General features: G+C 46.6%; 1 protein-coding gene and 1 long non-coding RNA gene across 3 annotated transcripts in view; one reads left to right on the top strand and one right to left on the bottom strand.

Moving 5' to 3' along the window:
- The window catches only part of RCOR2 (REST corepressor 2), a 224,197-nt gene that overhangs the window by 49,806 nt on the left and 155,524 nt on the right, over window positions 1–18,867 (top strand). For both annotated transcript variants that reach the window (XM_085626014.1, XM_085626013.1), the window contains exon 3: window positions 14,185–14,241. In XM_085626014.1, the coding sequence (XP_085482140.1) occupies window positions 14,185–14,241 (57 nt within the window). The remainder of the gene's footprint in view (window positions 1–14,184; window positions 14,242–18,867) is intronic.
- The window catches only part of LOC146798700 (uncharacterized), a 348,412-nt gene that overhangs the window by 286,303 nt on the left and 43,242 nt on the right, over window positions 1–18,867 (bottom strand). The window contains exon 3 of the long non-coding RNA XR_014968751.1: window positions 587–794. This is a non-coding gene — a long non-coding RNA (uncharacterized LOC146798700). The remainder of the gene's footprint in view (window positions 1–586; window positions 795–18,867) is intronic.

The raw sequence follows: 18,867 nt of genomic DNA, 5'->3' as shown, positions 1-18,867 counted from the left end.
GGTGTGACCAATCCCCACACAGCGTTAACAAGTGTACGTACAAGTGACAAAATAATGAAGTAATGCTATTACAAAATTGGCTGTTATGCTGCACAATTTGGTTTTCTTAACACATAATTTTGTAAATCCTGCCGCATAATTTCAGTGGCTGTGCCTATAGCACTGTACTTCTATGGGCCCATGTCTCAAAATGGGGGCGATCGCAAGCCAAATATAATGGTGCCTACTGTATTGAATGCTGATAGATCTGTTGGTGATGCATAAAGAGGAACATTTTAAATGACACTGCCCTAACCACAGGTCCAAAAGTTATTTTTGGATTATGCGCTTACGGCTTCTTTTAAAAGTTTCCGGGGCAACATACCTTGACTCTGTCAAAAAGAACTGGTAAGACTCAATACAAGGTAGGGTGCAGCCGATGCAGATGTTCTAGGGAGCACCAGCCATCTGTAGACCGGCTCAGGGCACACAAGGTGGTATCAACACAAGGACACGATTCATTAGGGACACTAAGGCTATCTGGGTTCTGTTGATGTTGGGGAGAGTAAGACTATCGGGCAGGATGATTAGACAAGAACTGACTTACCTGCAGTTCTTTGTCTAGTTTCTCTTCGGGATCATTGCATCCGGTTCTCCACCATAACCTGTCCATCATCATGGCAACATCCACAGTCCCTGAGGCAAAAATGGACTCTTGGCTAGCCCTTGCGATGGGGGTTACTTCTGTATCATCAAAGTTACGAACGGGCAGAAGTCTCTTCTCTGTTACGAACTCAAACTTTGATTCTTAATTCCTGCAAGGATAATAATTGGCAATCACCTAGAATTTCGGAGAGCTTTAAAACCGGTCTCTTCCAAGCCACATAACTGTATGAAAAATATTGTAAAATAAAAGGGTAGGAATGCAAGACTGTTTATTCTCACACACTTTGCAACATCTTTACCATATCATGTTTGAAATACAGTGACCCTTGTGCACATCGCCTAACACCCCCATAAAGGTGAAAGTACATTCAACACCCTTTCAACCATGCACTTTGCAAATGGCGCCTGGGAGCTAGTGCTCTATCGCCTTGTCAGGAAGGAGTATGAAGCATTCTAACACAAAGATAGAGAGGCACACGAATAGAGACAATAAAGCATAATATTTGGAAGAGTCCATAAGCCAGCAAAATCACGATGACCGAGGCAAATTGTTTATTTTACGTGGTCGTATTTCTTTTTAATTCCTCATTTGATATTATACATGTAGACTATGCAAAACAGCCAACGCGTTTCGCCCATTCGGGCTTCTTCAGGGCGTGATCCAATCCAATGACTTGGTAAAAAGACGCTAGCCAGGCGTTAGGGTATGGAATACTTTTCAAGATATCATCCAACTCTCAAAAACAATTATTGTCAAGGCACAAGCGTGACGCAATGGCTATCCTGAGCTGTAATCATGGCGGATATGTGTCGCGCTGTGATCTGCAGGAGCTGTGTGCGGCAGTGAAGCTTCTCCGGTGCATTTGTGTTAAAATGTTTATTGAGAACTATTAACGGTGGCTGGTTCTCAGAAGTGGGCACTTTTTTTGAGAGAAGATAGGATATAGAAAATTTGTGGTACAATTTAGATACCCTGCTATCGTTTAACAGTGTATTTAGGAGTATGAAGCACTACATTTATAACTCCATAAAATCGCTTCAGAAGTCAGTCAAGCACCTAGGCAGGGCTTCAGCCAGAACATTGTCCTAGCTAAAGGGTGACTGGGCACATCGTGGTTCATGTCCTGATGAGCGCCAACACAAAACTCCAACATGACCAAAAGTTGCTGGGCCCAGCTATCCTTGGGGCAGTCGGCTGGCTGAAACCCATCTTCAGCTGGGAACTTGGTTTTAAAAAGTCTGGTGTATATTAGTGAGATGCACTGAGAACATATTTTTGAAGCTACTATAGTGATAGTGTGGTCTATGATGCTGTGTCACGCTCTATTAGGCTGCCATGAAAAAACACGATGTTGGTCTTCATTTCTTGCAGGCAAAATAGATTGGTTGCAATCTGTGGATTCAGGGACACCCACTCTGTGTGGGCTGCTTGGTAGCATCCTGGAGCTGATACGTGGGTGGTCTCTGGTTCAGAGATCACTGGATAAAGCTGCAAACGGAGAAGCTCAAAATTGAAATGGCAATGAATAGAGTTGGAACAGGATGCTTTATGCAGTGTGAAACTACCCCACGCAAATACTGCTGCCCACCCATGTGGGAGGATTCCAGATCAATATGACTGAAGTCATAATGGAGTTCAGTAAAATTAACATCTGTTCTTTAAGTGCCAAGAGACAATGCACTGTTTGTTGTGAGCTACATAAGAGGTTCATATGATATTTTAGACAATGGCTTCAAATGCTGCCTTCCTCCATCCTACCCAGATTGTTGATATTGCCCATGTGGATCCAGCACTTAATACAGTGCCCAGTCTTACAGGTGACCTGTTGTAATTTGCTTAGGCTTGTTTGGTGCTTCATGTGGAATCTGATTACTGTAAGATTCCACATGACCGTTTTGAAAAGTTAAGGTTTTGTTCTGGTCAGTTGATTTCTGAGCAGGAGTGAACCGTGTCGTTTTCAGATTGCGCATGATTAAAGCTCCTTACCTTCATGTAACCTGCTGCCTGCGGTCTTATTTATTACATGACCCTTACCGAGACTCTTAACTATGCTTTTGCCTCAGAACTACACAGGAAGGTATTGATACCTGCATAACCTATTCGTGTGTCCTCTCTGAGCAAACTATGCTTGGTTGGAACACTATTGGCAAGGCCTGTGGCTAGACAACCTGACATTTCTTGATGCTCATAAATCCTTCACAATCTCTAGATTACTTCCAACATTTAGAACATAAGCCACTTCATTGGAAAGCTCAGGCGGCGTCCTTGTTGCCAGAGATGGTAGACCTCTAAGCGTTGCTACTATTCGACTTTGCCAGTAGTGTTTTGTTATGGAGCCCACTCCATCATGACACTGGGATTCTAAAGAGTCCTATCTGCTGTTTGGGAAGAATTCTACTCATTCCCTACAGGCTGTAAAAGTTGAGATCCCAAAATTGCTTCCCACCTGAGCATAATATCCCATCCTAAACTGGCACAAATAAATCTCACTGAATAGATGTTAATTCAATCAGATGCAGTCTTCCAGGCGCTCCTCCCTAGCGCCTTCTCACATGCAGAGTTCTACTGGGTTACATGCTAGCTCCAAAGATTATCAGTCTGAACGTGGATCGCCCGGTAAACAAGGAATCCCCATCGCTTCAGTATTCCAGCGACTCACCGCTCATGGTGTTGCAGGCCAAAGACATCTAAAAACTAAATTCCTGCATCCTGCTCCTCCATAGACGTGGGTGTCTGCCATCTGTCCCCCTTAGAGACCGCATGTTCAATCCCCAAGTACAAGTGACGCTCTCTGAGCAGGTTTTCCTTTGCTGTTACTTGCACACCTTGTGTATTTGATTTGTGTGTATTTTATAAAGCGCATAAAACCAATAAGGCATCAAGGCGCTATGGTCGAACACATCAGCACATAGGGAGAAGCCAGCAGGCCACCCACCCCAAGAAAGAAGCCCCCACCCAACTAAGAACCTAAAGAGCCTAGTTTTAACTTGCCTGCAAAACAAGATATGAACCAACGATCCTAATAAACTTAAGAAGGCTGTTCCTGAGCCTTGCTGCCGCCAACAATTAAAGCACGTTACCCCCATCTGACCTTTGAACCTGGGGGTCGCAGCTTTTCTTTGCCTGGTGGATCTTAACAACCTGTTGGGGTATACCAGCTAAAGGCCGCCCGAGATGGTCTGCATCCCTCTGGTGAGGAGCCTTATGCGCTAAGCATACTGATATAAAAGTAACTCTAACAGGAAGCCAGTGGAGGGACCTCGGGCCCTCCCTGACAGAGCATGCTCTCTGCAGACCTAGAACCAATCTAGCATCCGTGTTTTGAATCCTCTGCAGTTTGTTCAATGAATATTGTTTTAAATTCAAATAGAGGGCATTGCAGTAGTCCAAGCAAGGTGTAATAGGTGCTATGACAACTGCAGTCCTCCACTCCTGGGGTAAGAAAAGGAGGATTTTCTTTAGGGTCTTGATAACCAGAAACATGTGCCTACCGTTTTATTTACCGGAGTGTCAAAGGTCAATGCATTATCAAAGATCACCCACAGTTTGTTTGCTGTTTAGACTGGCACAGGAAGCATCCCACCCCATGGGCCAAATCCCCTGTCTACCATATTGCCACTTGGCTCACATTTAATATGCACATCAGTAAAAAGGTACAAGTGGATTGGCATCAACTAACCCTCTTCACAATCCATCCAATCGTAATGCATTCAACTTCCAAATAACTTTACAAACACTTCTCTTTTTGAACATAGAAGGGGCAACGCCCTGAAGTGGGTTCCATGTCTCCAACCTCATTCCCTTGTAAGCAGTTGTCCTTGCCACATCTCACATTATGAAGGACAAAAAAAGTTAGGTTGAGTTGCCCTTATTTGGTTAGACGCTCTGTAGCTCTCCTTACAAGTCTGTGTCATGTTCAAGACTTGAATCATTCAACTTGAAACAGTTGCCACAAAGAAAGCAGACTACAGTGGAAAGGCGCACACTGTCTCTGGCCAATCCTGTTAACACGCATGTGATTCAGAGGTGAAAAAAATAAGACAGAGAAGCCATCTCGGTACATGCCCCCAGACTCTGGAACAAGTTACTGCGGTCACTAAGCCTGCCTCCTCTCCCTGTTGATCCAGAAAACACATCTACTCAGACAATTTGGACTCCTGTCCAGCAGATCTATTGTCTTGCTACTACTGATCCTTACAAAGAATTTGCAAGTGATCCAACCTGCAGCTGCACCCTTCTAGTGCCGGTTGATGCTACTGTATTCACGTAGGAAAGTGGAGTATTTTGTGGTGTGGGGGTTAGACCTCACCATGTAATACTATCACATTACCCCCCAAAGATGGTCCTTGGATTCACACTAATAAATCCTTAGCTCAGTCCTTGTAGAGTGGCATAGAGCAGTCAGGCTTTACTGAAGGGACATTTCAGAGTATCAACATGGATGATAAGTAATTGACACGACTCAATAGAAATCCGACACCAATTTACAAAAATAAAGAGCATTTTTATCTTAATTAAGACACCAAAACGAACGGAATAGCATGCATATAACCTGAGTTATGGATTTTATTAGGATCTTTTTATTAGGATCATTGTATGAAATCACAAAAAACCAAGGCGGCAATTGTGTTGCAGCACCCCACAATTAACCAAGAGAATGTTCAACAAAAGTCAAACATTGAAGGGTCACCAACATCTATAAACCTTAGCAAATGCAAGTATTTGGGACAGGCCTGTCCGCGGAACTCCGTAGGAAGTAGGGCTATGTAGGGATGCCAGAGTTCCCTGTACGAGTAGCCCTGGGCAGTTGGCTCTAGGGAAGCACATCCCATAAGCGGTGTAGCCATCCAAGGTGTGTTGGAAGCTGGCTGGTTCCGTAGTGTGTGAGGATATTTTGATGGGGTGCTCCCAGCACCAGGCCTATGTGTCACTCCTTGCGTGATTTAAGTGGGAAGGTCAGCATGTTGAGGAGACCTAAGACAATGTATGTGGGAAATCAAGGTATTTGAGTATCAAAGTGAGTGTCTATATCCTTCAGGACCCGTCCCAGTAGTGTGAGTTTAGGACATTCCCATAGCAAATAGATTAGTGTCCCAGGGGATCCACAATGTCTCCAGCAGTCGACATTACGTGTAGGATTGCCCTTGAGTAGCTGCACTGGCATACAATACCAATACGTAGCTATTTTCATGGCCATCTCGTTACAGCTCTGTTGCGTGCTGTGTCACACTCTGTAAAATACCTCCTCCCAATCCTTTGTCGTCAGTCGCCTCCCTAACTCTAGTTCCCAGCGTTTTGGTCTTGGGGTCATAGGGGCTAGGGAAACGTGTTGCAATTTACCATGTAGTTCGGTAATAGGGCATTTGTCAGTCGTTTTGGTGATCAACCATTTCTCGAATGCCGCAAGGGGCCGCTGCACTTATGGCCGTGCATTCTCCAACGCTGGATCTGTAGATACTGCACCCTCTCTGACTCCGGGAGCTCATAGTCAGCTGGTAGCTGATCAAAGGTGAGGGGCCCTTCCTCATAAAAGAAGTTGCCAATAGAGTGGCATTCAGTGCTCTGCCAGCGTTGGAACTTGGTGAGATCAAGGCCAGGCTTGAAATTCGTATTGCCCACAATCTGTGTCAGCGGGGAAAGGAATGACAACAGGCCCCTGCAGCTGGCAACGTGATCCCACACATTCAAGATAGCTTTAGTGACTGGGGAGGAATAAAGGCCTCCCGCTCTTTGTGGGTGAGGCAAGAACAGCACTTTAAACAGAGAGGTCCCTGCGACTGCTTGATCCATTACAGCCAATGTGTCTCGGACTCCTCCCTGGATCATTCCACCATATAGTGGAGTTGCGCTGCCTGGTATTATTGCTTAAGATTAGGGATCCCCAGCACCCCTTCTATTGCAGGTCAGTATCTCTGTTTTCAACTCAAGCGAGGCTGCCCCTCAGTCTACATAAAGCATTGCATCTCACCTTGTAGACCAAGCCATGAGAGACGGTATAGTTTCCTGTGCACCAGATCTCTCTTTTCTGGAGCAGTATTTGGTAGTTGAGGGTCGCAGTCTCTTTAATAGTCCGGACGAACTAGATTGCCAAGTAGGGGACAGAAGTGGGCTGCCATTGGATCGGATAGTTGCGGGTAAGGAGAACCTCCATCTCCAAAGGTAATGAGAGGTCGAGGGCCTGGAATTGTTTTGGGGATATTTATCCAAAATCCTGCTGTTCTGCCTAGAGCTTCCATCTTGTAATGAAGGCTGGGAGAGTCTCACTGGGGTTGTCTACTGCGATGATAACATCACCGGCGTAGAGGCTAATTGTATGTTCCTCCCTACCAAAGGTGACTCCAGTAATGTGTGGATTGTTATGTACCTTTTGGGTAAAGGGCTCCATATAAAGGGTGAAGAGCAGGTGTTTAAGTGGGCACCCCTGCCTTTCCCCCTTAGGATGGGAAATGGAGCAGAAATCTGACCGTTCACATGTACTGTCGCTCGCAGCTGGCCAGAATTGCTGAGAATCCGGCAGCTGTATTGGGGCCCACAACCAAAGTGGCCAAGTGTTGCTGCTAAGTACGACCAGTGCACCCGGTCAAACACCTTCTCGGCATCTGTAGCCAAAAGCACGATTTCTCGCTTGGAACATTTAGCTTTATCAAGTAAATGCATACTCCTGTTGGTGATATCACTCTATAGTCTATTTGGGGACAAATCCCGCCTGGTTGGGATTAATGAGCCCTGGCATAAGTGGGTTTAGGTATGTTGCCAAAATTCTGGTGAATAATTTAATATCCACATTGTGGAGGGATATTGGTCAATAGGACCCGCACTGTTTGGGATCCGTCCAATGTTTAGGAATGACAAAAATAGAGGCTTCTATCATGCAGGGCGGGACTGTACTGGGTCCACTTATCGCATTGAAAAGCCGGGTCAAGATCGGGGTTCATTTCGTACAGATTTTATTATAAAATAGAGCCGGAAAGCCATCCGGTCTGGTGATTTAAGGAGTTTCAGCCTAGCAATAGCAGAAATCTCCTCCTCTATCCGGATCAGGCGGTCTAGCAAGTCACCTTGATTTGCTGCAGGCACAGAGTGTGCGCATCTCTAAGATAAAAGGCCCGGACCGTCCTCAGGGAGGGTTTGTTTCAAGTAAAGTTCATTCTAGAATGCGCGAAAGGTAGATGCGATGGGGCCATCCCCTACAATCTCCGGGCCCATCTGTATTAAGAGTGACTCCAAACCAGCAATGTGTTGTTGCGCACAAGGCCGGTTGGCCAGTAGGTGTTGCCACTCGTTTCCCCCTAAATAGGAGTGCTCAAGTCTAAGGAATGCGTACTTTGCCATGTCTAAATCCAGCCCCGCCAGCTGTTTCCTTGCCGCCTCTTGTTCTTACCAGACCCGTGGGGTGCCTACCATACGTTTGTATATACGCTCTAGCTCCTGTAATTGCTGGCGCAATTGCTCCTGCTCTTCGCAGCGTACTTTATTATCTGCACGGAGATCGCAATTAGCCCCCCCCCCCCGATGACTGCTTTCAGCATCTTCAGAGGAGGGGTGATCAGATTGTCTTCTGTATCATTTATGTCTAAATAACTGTTGATTGCTTGGTTAATCAGCTCGCCCACTTCCAGTCTCTGATGTAGGGTTTCCCTCAGTCTCCACAGTTGGGGTGTATATTGTAAAGTTGGGAGAGCTAGTGCGAGAGACACCGCTGCAAGGTAGAAACGAGAGTGGGGTTCTACCTCTATTGCTGTGAGGAGGGTCTGTAGCTCCCTGGTCCCCAAGAAGTGATCAAGGTGGGCATAAGTCTTGTGGACATGGGAATAAAAGGTATAGGGCCAGATGCATCAAATGGTTTTACCCATTTTGTGTCTATGGGAAAATGTGTTAATACATATGGCCCATAGTCCTGAGTCTGGGGTTGTTCTCTCTAAAGGTCTCTCAGCCCCATCTCCTGTAGCCACTGTATTCCCTCTTAGGAAGAGGGCCCAGGATCTGGACGCCAACCTGTCCCGTTCACTGCGGAACACAAGGTTCAGGTCCACACATCAGGACTGCCTTATCTTGAAAGGACATGCCTGAACCCATTACCAAGGTGTAATCTTCAACACTCTAATTTTGTCAATACCCTGCCCCTGATCTCTGCAAGTTTAGCACCCACTTTCCCTCGGAAAGATTGCGAGACGAAGAGAGCCACTCCCACTGTTGTATTGGCCGAATATGAGAAAAATAGTTGTTGAAAGGTCTGGGACCGGACTCTAACAATCACCAGCAAACAGATTGGTCTCCTGTAGAAGACACAAGTCTGTTCCAAGTATATGATATGATTGCTTGGCATTTGGTTGTATTAAGCGCCTTCACATTAAAGGTGATGACGTTTAGTTTATCGTGATAGGAAAGAGTGAAAACATCACCTAGGCCTTCTAAGAACCAGCCTGTGTGGGCCCAGAGAGCGAATATCGTGGCAAACCCTAGTTTGGCAAGTACTCCACCCTCAAAAAGGCAACCATAACAAAAACATAATAGCAACATCATTGAATGGAATACTTGAGTGTAGGGGTCCATAGCTCTTCATACTCGTCCTCCTTATCGCCCTGTCCCCCCACACTCCACCCAGTCAGCCCCAGCCCTCCACTATCACACCCAGTATAGGATCCCCAGCCTTATTCAGGTATATTCTTACCTGTCGGAGTCTCAGGAGAGCGTCTCCAGCACCGCTCACTTATCCATAGCCATAGCCATAGTCTCTGGGTCTGGACGGTGACCTCTGAAGGATGCCGGCCTCCCTCTTACACCAAAGGTGCTTCCTGGCCTTTCATTTTCGAGGGGTGGCCTGTTTGTCACTATCGGAGGGCTCTTTGATCTGTAGCACCTTGCACGCCTTTGTCAGGGATCAAAGCTTATATAGCCTCCCCACCGACTTAAAAACAATGTGAAAGGGGTGTCTACCCCCCCCCCCCCCCCCCCCCCCACAACCCCCCCCCACAAGAGTGGGTGACACCTTTGGCTCGAAGATGGGTGGTGACTGGTCCATAAGTGCACTTCTTTTGTAGAGAGAGTGCCAACTGATTCTGATACAGCACCGGCGTGTGTTCTACTGGGTTCCATGCTATCTCCAATGATCATCAGTCTGAAAGTGGATTGCCCGGTGAACAAGGAATCGCCATACTTCAGTATTCCAGCGACTCACTGCTCATGGTGGTGCTGCCTAAAGACATCTAACAACTAAATTCCTGCATTCTGCTCCTCCGTAGATGTGGGTGTCTGCCATTACATAGAATCTGTTCATTGAGCTGGAAATTGTGGACACAGACTTGGATGTCGACTAGGCAGTTGTTCTCTGGACGTGGAGGACCCACTCTGTCGTGCTGTATCTCCTTGTCGGGTAGAGTCGCCAGGATCTGGATGAGCAGGCCCTCACGTAAGATTTGATGTCTGCTACTTCAGCATTGGTTGGGGCCCCCCCGATTCATATGTTATTCTATCTCAACCGGTTTTTAAGGTCCTAGGCATGGGCTTGTAGATCAATATGCTATTCCTTGAGTCTGTTAACTTCTTGCTGGAGCTCTTCATCTCTTCTAGAGCCGTGGTCCTCCAGTGTGGAGACTCTGTCTCACATCTCTGGCAGTTCTCCACTAACCTCTTTTAGATCTTACAATAGATCCTTTTTAACAGTCTGGAGGGCCCCCAGAAAGGAGTGGTTCACTGGGCCCTCCTTGTTTCCCTATGAATGCTGTTCTAAGCAGGTGGGAGGAGGTTTGTCCCAGGTTTGACTCCCAGTTGGCTTTGTCAGCATCTCTTTTAGGGAGTGTTGTTTCTTGGCTAGAGCGATGGCCATGTCAGACCATGTACTCTCACCCGCTTCTGGAAGGCAGGTTGTAGGCTACACTCTCCCGTAAGCTGCGACAGCGGGTAGGGGGTGCTCCTCACCGCGGCGTTCCAAGCACACGCGGTGTCAGTGCCTCAAGTGCCAGTAACATTGGAGGTGTACTGCAGTGCCTGATATGGCTTGTGTTGCATCGTGCACCCCCATTACTCCAGTGCTTCACTTATCTCCAGCATGGGGGCCTACAGTATCTCAGGAGGTCCCTGAGCTGCAGGGCCACGAACTGAAGGCTTTCCGTGGTTTTACTGCAAGTCGTCTTTTTCTTCTCGCCCGCTGAAGGAAAATCCAGTCAGTAAGGTGTCACAGTCCCCGCAACTTCAAGGGTGCTCCCTGCCCAAGATGCGAAGGGTCTGACGTCAGGTCTCAGGGGGCCCCTAGTTATGGATCACAGCAAGCCAAGTGTTGCTCAGGGGCGGCCTCCCATATGGACGTTATACGGTGGCTCCCTGGCAGACTGTGACCATGGCCTGTTTAAAGTAGGGTTGGCCCCAGTGACCCAGCAGTCGTCCACAGGCTGTCTTCAGTTCAGTGCAGGGGCCTCCCAGGCTCCAACATGCACATTGCGCAAGTGTGCAGGGCCTTCCACACTCCCCTTCCACCACCCCTCAGCAGTAGAAGCAGCAACGCCGGTCGTCCCCTCCAAACTGCTCTTCCTGGACCCCACCTGCCAGTGGTCGTCGTGTGCAGGGGTGTACCACCTGGGGGGCACGTAGTGCTGACTCGGGGTCTCTGGTACATAGAGCCCTTCACTCAGGGATTATGCTGGTCATAGTGTGGCCAATAATTACTCACAACTTGTGTGCCCCTCCCTGGGTGGTTTCCAGCGGGGTGCCGAGTCCGCTGACATCAGTGTCCCAGTGCAGCTGAAATCTGCTATGTGGTGTCGCACCTCTTCACCTTGGCCTAGGTACCTCCGCTGCCTTGTGGGCACAGCCATCTTGAAAGCCTCAGGCTGGCCGCGGTCGAGAACCGTGTATTTCGGGATCTGGGGACGCAATGCTCCCAGCCCAACAGGGTGCTGTGAGGGCCTATGCGCAGTCCGCTCTCAGTCTGTTTACGCGCGACGCCACATGACCACCGCTCTCTTGGTCATCGAGGGCGTGCTGCGGTGCGGTCGGGTTCTATGTGCTCTGACACCGGGGGACACCTCCCTGATTTATAAGGTCTTCCTGAGTGTCCTGGGGCCCCTGCAACCTAGGGAGGCACTTTAAAGCTCCATGCGATCCACAGCACGGGCGGGGATGCAAGGCCTCACGGCAGTGGGGACGGAGGAACAGTAAGTTAAGTTATGCCTAGCCCATGGAGTCCAGGTGCAGAGTTGTCTTGGCTATCCATGGTGCTGAATGTGGTTTTATGGTTTAAACAATGCTGCAAGAAAACAGAATGCAAAAACACAACAGATGCACACCTGCTGACGTCGGCTAAAGGTTGCACAGTTTTCCCTGCAGATGAATTGAGTGTGAGGGTTAGTTGCCGGATTGGCGACCAACGAGCCTTGGCAGTGGTAAACCCAACAAAAAGGTACTGGTACTTCGTGGGGTCTCGGACATGGCAGGCAAGACTTCACCACGGAGGGCTTGATGGCCAGTGATTCTTCAGATTCGGTGTGTGTTTTTACCTTAAGTTTGCAGGGGGCTAGTGCCACAAGTTCAGGGAAGTCAGAGGGGGCTTTTGACATCCGCATGTGTCCCTCTCTTGGAGTGCCAAGTTGTAGACTAGGACGAGGCTCATTCACTCAATTCCAAGTCCATTGCCACAGGGACAAAGTATTCTCCTTTTGCTCTGGTGCTGTGAGCAAAGTCCTGTTGTCGGCAACACAGGTCTCTTCTTGGTCCTTCCTTGATGCAAGTTGTTCAGATCTGAGGTTCTGGTGTCAGGGGAATCCCTTAAATCCTAAATTTAGGGGAGTTAAGGGTGTGGGAGCTAGTAGCCAATGGGCAGCTAGTCCCTGCAGCTAGTCCTCCCCTGAGGTGACTACATCTGGGGATGTAGGTCACTTTTTCTACCCGGAATCCTCTATTCTGCAATTCTTAAAGTTGGCAGGAATCAAATTTTGGTGTACAGACCAGGCTGTTTACCCTGGAGGTGTAACTAGCCTTCTGTGGGTGTTCACCTCCTTGCATAGCCAAGTTCCCGCCTGCTTGGGTTCAAACGTGCCTGGGCTTGGGCTGTACCCTCCACTGGGAGTCAGCCCTGATGCATATCAGAGATGGTTCAGCCTTTGTAGCTCACAGTCTTGATGTGCCTGCTAGGGAGGAGAGAGGTGTGACCTCCTTCCTGCCCAAGCCATTGTTCCTAACTCCTGGGAGTGATCACACTGCCTGGCAGGAGGTCAGAACCCTGTCTTGGCTGCAGTAGGCGTGGAACAGAGCAGGCTTGCCAGCCTGAGCACAGAGAAGTCTGAGCAACCAGGTGGGCAACCTCTAAGGTATCCACCTGGGTGTTGGCCACGTCACCCAGGGGACAAGATTAATTTTCAGGGGTAAGAAGGCAGGTTGTTTGATAACAATCAAGACATGTTTCGGCAGTATCATAATGAAGCTGCTACCCTAGAATTCTCGGGTGGCAGTCCATGTTATCCTAAGGACCGCTGACACGTATAGTAGTTTCCAATGTGGAACGCCACTATAGGGGCATATAGGTATCAGTCATAACCATCAGCATTTGGAGCAAAAAGTGTGTGTGTGTGGGGGGAGAGGAGTGACCATACAAATAGGGCACTTTCCTGCAGTTCAGTACTCATGGAGGCTCTTACTTTTTTTTTGCTTGGTTCAGCACTCTTGCTCTCAGAACATAAGGCTCTGCTTTACAAATACTCAAGAAAATACTCCAATGTTATTGCTTTCCCAGGCTCTACTGCAGTTACCCATCTTTCACACTCAAATCACTCTCAGCTACACAAGCCTCACCAATATTCTCCTCTTCACCTGTATTTCTCTTTAAACTCTGCCACTTCTTATCTGTAACCTTCTCCACCAATAAACATGTTCTCAGCTCTACCGCGTCCATACTTCTATCACTACAACTCCCTCCACCAATAATTTTATTCCTCGGCTCTACCACTAGTATATCGTGATCACTGCTTCCCTCTTCACCAATTAGTTTTCCTATTTTGGCTCTCTGACTCCTTACTCCAAATTTCTCTCCACCAATAAAACGTTCTTGTCCTAACCACACACCTAGCACTACACTCCTCTCCTCTCCGCAGTACACACTACATCATATCTAAACCTTTCCACCCATCCACCTGTGGCGATGCCCTTGTTGGCATCTCCACAACCTTTACACTACGCTGTCTCCTCTATCAATAACAATTATTTTCTCAGCACTTGTGTGTTCTCGCATCATTTTATCCTCTTAAGCCTACCTGCTACTAGACCTCGCTCTAGGTCCAACATCAGTCTTCTCACTACTGTTTCTGTGTTCATGATTTCTAGTCAATATAGTACCTGATTTATCCGCCCCACCGCTCTCCATAGTCAGTCAGTCGATATTGCTGTACCCTTCACTTATAACCATTGAACATCTGAGCTGGCCATTTTCTTTTCGCTTGTTCTTGGATGATTGCACACTTCTAATTGTGTTGATCTGTGATGACTGCACTAAACATGGAGAACACTAGCAGTCTGTACGGTATTAATCCTGCCTCTTCTGTTCCTTCCAGACAGCATGATCCGAGTGGGCTGTGATTTCCAGGCGATGATTCCCGAATGCAAACCAGGTACGCAGCCAGTTTCAATTTCCGTGTGATCTGTCAGAATTGTTGTTTGGTGTCTGGGGAGGACACATGGTCTTCTGACGAGAAGGCAGATCTGGAAGCAGGGACTCAGGGTTCCTGCCATCTGCGATAGAACTGTGGCACAGCAAAGGTGTATGTATGTGGGTGTTCTGTATTCCAGGCAGTGATGCAGTGAGATTGAAGTGGTCTGAAGGCCTGTGGGCGCTCTCTGTTCTTTGCAGTGACACAGTGTCATGGAAGGGATAGAATCATCCTGGTACTTTATCAATCTATGAAGAGATCACAGGCGATCCATCGACGACTGTCCTGTCTCCATTAGAGGACAGAAAAGGAAATGGCTGGAATGCTTAGATTAATATTGGCCAATGCTAATTCCTCATACTCTAGGTCACATCCTGTTCTGTTGCTCTTAGCTCACCTGTTTCATTTCAGAAAGGGACCAACAATATGTAGTTGAATCTTAACCATGACCAAAAAAACGATAGTCCACACTAAACGGCTTGGCCATGTAATGTCTGCCCTTTTTCTGTGTGCTTTTTTTGGTTACAGTGTAACGTTTTATCAGACCCCCACCCCGTTTCCCACTTATCCCACTGGGCTACAATGAATGAAAGTTCTATAATTTGGTTTTATTGCCTAACGGCAAGCAGGTAGAGTATGTTTCTAATGAAGATGATGATGGCCCAGCCTTACCTTGAGAACAACGGAATTGTGAGTAGGATTGTCCCCTCTGGGCTGGTAGTCCCTTTTCTCTCTCTAGCACTAAACATTGGTTTGGTTGTGCGGATGTGTTTCGGGGGCTACAGAATAAGGCGTTGTACTTTAACTCCCACCACCCCTTCCCTATTTCTTTATTGATGTTCTGTATTTGACAAGACTTTTGACTTGAAGGGAAGGATAATGTATTAGATATCTGCAAGAGAGTCTTGGGTCTTTAGTTCTTTTTAGCATTTTACCTATGATGCTGATCTGCTCAATAGTTGTGGATAAATCCCAGCCTGTTTGCATTTATACCAATTCCCTGTCCGGAAAGACTTTGTATTTTGTGGCTCTGTTTTAGATTCGTACAGTATGTACACTGGCCACCTAGTGGCCGGAACTAAAATTGCCTTCAGTATTTTTCAAGTGAAACCGTGTGCCTCGACTGGGCCATGGCCTGGATGCAACTACCCAAAGCTAGCGCTATCTTCAGATTTCTTTTTCTGCCTTTACATTGGGTCCAGGGATCCACAGTGTGAAATAAAACTGTATTCAGATAGTGCGCAATACAAATGAAAAATAATTTCTAAAAAAGTTTGGAGAGAAAAAAAAAAACGAAAATACACCCTGAACTATAATTAGGCTACGTCTGTGCTTGTGAAAGATTGCAAGGCAAACTGGTTTGAATCGGCAAAAGGCATGTTGGGTTATATGTAATAATACCTTGCATCGATAGAGTCTTCAGGAAAAATGTTAAATAAATTAAAAGCTGGCACCCATTCAATATCAGGTGTAAGACCCCTCCAATCTGTGCCAACAGCTGAAAGCAGTCAAGATTCACTTTATTCGATTTTAACTCCGTAAATGATAAAAGTTTATACGATAAATGCATCATTAATTAAAATCATCGAGACCCAATACACCCAATTCATCAGGAGGAATGAAACACCCCAGCTAAAAACCATGATGTATAAAAACAAACTGTGTAGTTATCTGAAAGTTGCAGATTTAATAAAGCAGGCGTTGCTTGCATAAAACCCAGTGGCAAAAGTAAAGGACGTATATACTTGTAGAAAACACTCTTTCCGCTATGGCTTTAAAGCAATATACAAGGTATGAAGATTGTCTTCGCATGTAAAAGGGAGGGCCCAGTTGTAAGTAGCCTCGTAATCCCTATGCAGTTTGTGATAGAAGTTTTTTGCCGCATATGGATTAAAGTGATGTGGCAATACTGTTTTGGTGAGTTTTTACCTGGACATTTGCCTTCTCAAAGCACATCCGATATCTGAGTGAAAAATTGGATGGTGTGATGAATAACATACAAGACTAACAATTTCGGCATTTTCTCAGTTTCCGAGATGCATCCTTGCAGTTGCTTTGTAATCCCAGCAAGCTGAATTGCTGAAACCTGCAGTATTGATAGATTTGTGTATATGTGCATCATATTTTTTAGCACTCTTATTGCAAAAAATGCAGTGTTTAAGGAAATTATGTCCTGACTCCTTGTAAAATATCGTTTTCATTATCATGCAGGACTACTAGGAATATGCGATTTGGAGGACCATATTATACAGAAAGGCCATGTCTTTAAAAACACACACACAAATTATGCAGCATATTCTTTATAAGTAATGTGTCCATCCATTTGATCTAAAACCTTCTGGCAGAATCTGTAAATTATATGGCAAAATGTCACGTGGTGAATCCATAACTACACTGTAACTGCTGCTGAAATAAATGAGCATAAATACCTCTTAGCCGCTGTTTTATCAAAACTATTCATGAAAGCTAAATAAAACCTAAAAGTTTTAATTCCAGTCAGTGCACATTGTTAGCTGCAGTTTAGGGTGGTTAGCTCAAAAAAAGCTATTTATTTCAAACTAAACATGTAATCTAAAATACATAACAGGTATTGTAGGATATGGTCCTTGCGCTTATGGTTTATGTCACCAGAACTCCTCAATGGCAATATTGGGCCATATTACGCAGGTTTCCATTATGTGTCCCAGTAGCTGCTGCCACTGGGCAGTTACAGTTAAGTCAGATGTTCCATAGGAAAAGTGTTTTTTTTTTTTGCTAATAACCTTGGCCCCGTTTGACAAATCTCCATGAAACTTTCCAAAAAGGTGCTACTTTTTGACTAGTTTTTGCATGGAAAGGGGGATGTCCCAAAACACAAATTCCCCATGTATTTTCCATCGACATCTTTAGACAGGGCTATAGCAAAAACTGAACAGAATTGCACCAAATTTGGCAGGAAGCTAGATCATGGTACTCGTGCTTTTTTAGGTCTCGCCTGAGACAGTGCTTTAGCGCTGCTCTGGCGAGACTTATAGTAAGCGAGTTTTGGAAGTGCAAACAGTGGCTTTTCAGGCCTCCAAATACAGTGCATGTGTGCTGGGCGCTCGCACCATTTGGCAGCCTGAAAAGCACTGCCTGATCACTTCGCGGCCCCTTTGATGTCCTCAGTGAGCCGCGCGGCCACTGAGGACATCAAAGTGCACACCATTTGCCACCCCCTTGTTTTTTTTTCTTTGTCGCGCTGATTCGAGCTCCCTTGCGTGTGGCAAGTTGTTCCTGCCGCAGCGCAGCACCTTCACTCCTCTCCGCAACCCCCTCCCTCTGCTTGCCCGCCCCCACTACCCCCGCTAGATCGCCACTTTCATCCCAAATCCCCGTCACTGCTTGTCGTTCTGTTTTATGCTTTAGTTTCGCCCACTTTCTGCTCCCCACTGCCTTGTTTTGTCTCTGTTCCCATTCTCCTAACGCTTAGTTGTTTGTCTTCCAGCTTTCCCTCCTCCCATTGCTCCTCCAGCTGAAAGTGCCTTCCCCGTTGTATGTCTCAGCTGTTGTTGTTACATGAGTCGGTCTGGGGCGCTGATGCCAGACAACGGAATTAACAACATCATGGTGTCTTTCCTTCGCGTTCAAATGTACCATTGTTTAAGACTTGTTAATGGTGGCTGCAGGGCATGCCCAAGGATATAAATAACGTCACAAGACCGTGTTGATTCTGGCCAAACCTGTTCCTGTATAATTCCTCTACATTCAAGCACATTGGGCTTTACCGAGTGACGTGCTAAGGGCCGCCTCACCAGCCCTTTTTGACCCCACCCCCTCTCCTCACTCCTGCAGTGCCCTCACCGCTCTCTCTGCTGTCACCATGCTGGAGTCCGTAGGTCAGCGTTGGCCGTTCCGAATGCCCCCATCGCTGTTTGAATTATTTTAATGTACTTTGCATTGTTTTTGCTTCAAGCCGCTCCACTTTGCCCAGCCTGGCACCTTCACTCATCTCTGTAACCTACTCCCACAACGCTGCTTAAGGACACAGACTGTTCTACGGTATGTGATGCAACTGCATTTCCTCTGCTAGCGCCGCAGAGTCATCAGCAGCTTTAGGTCGCTTTCGACAAAACAGGAGGTGATAAAAGAAACTACCAGTGTAAGAACATGCACAAGTAACTCTACGGTTCGTCTGCCCCACCATCCATTCCCGGTGCAGACAGAATAGTTACTAAACATTATGTCTGTGCTACGTACATAACTCTGCCTTATTAAAATCATTTCCATTTTATATAGCGCTTGCTACAGTTTTGTTTTTTCATTGCGCTGCAAACAGCATGCGTTAATATTACAGGTGACAATAATACTTCATGGATCGACTTCAGATAGATTTAAGGTGAGTGAGGCCCGTCGGAGTTAAACATATTCTGCCCCGAATCTTCAGGAGGGGGCGTGAAGTTTAAACGTTCGACGAAGCCCCCACAACTATACATATGAGAGGAAAAAACACACTTTGTGGATCGCACACCGTACCCTCGAATGTTATGTTCTAACACTAAACCTTCTTTCGTTTGGGCTCATAGTTCGAAACTTCTGTGCAAGCGCACCAAGAGACCATGTCTGATG

The sequence above is a fragment of the Triturus cristatus genome, chromosome 9, assembly GCF_964204655.1.
Source record: "Triturus cristatus chromosome 9, aTriCri1.1, whole genome shotgun sequence".
NCBI classification, from domain to species: domain Eukaryota; kingdom Metazoa; phylum Chordata; class Amphibia; order Caudata; family Salamandridae; genus Triturus; species Triturus cristatus.
This window is presented reverse-complemented; position numbering and strand designations above follow the sequence as displayed.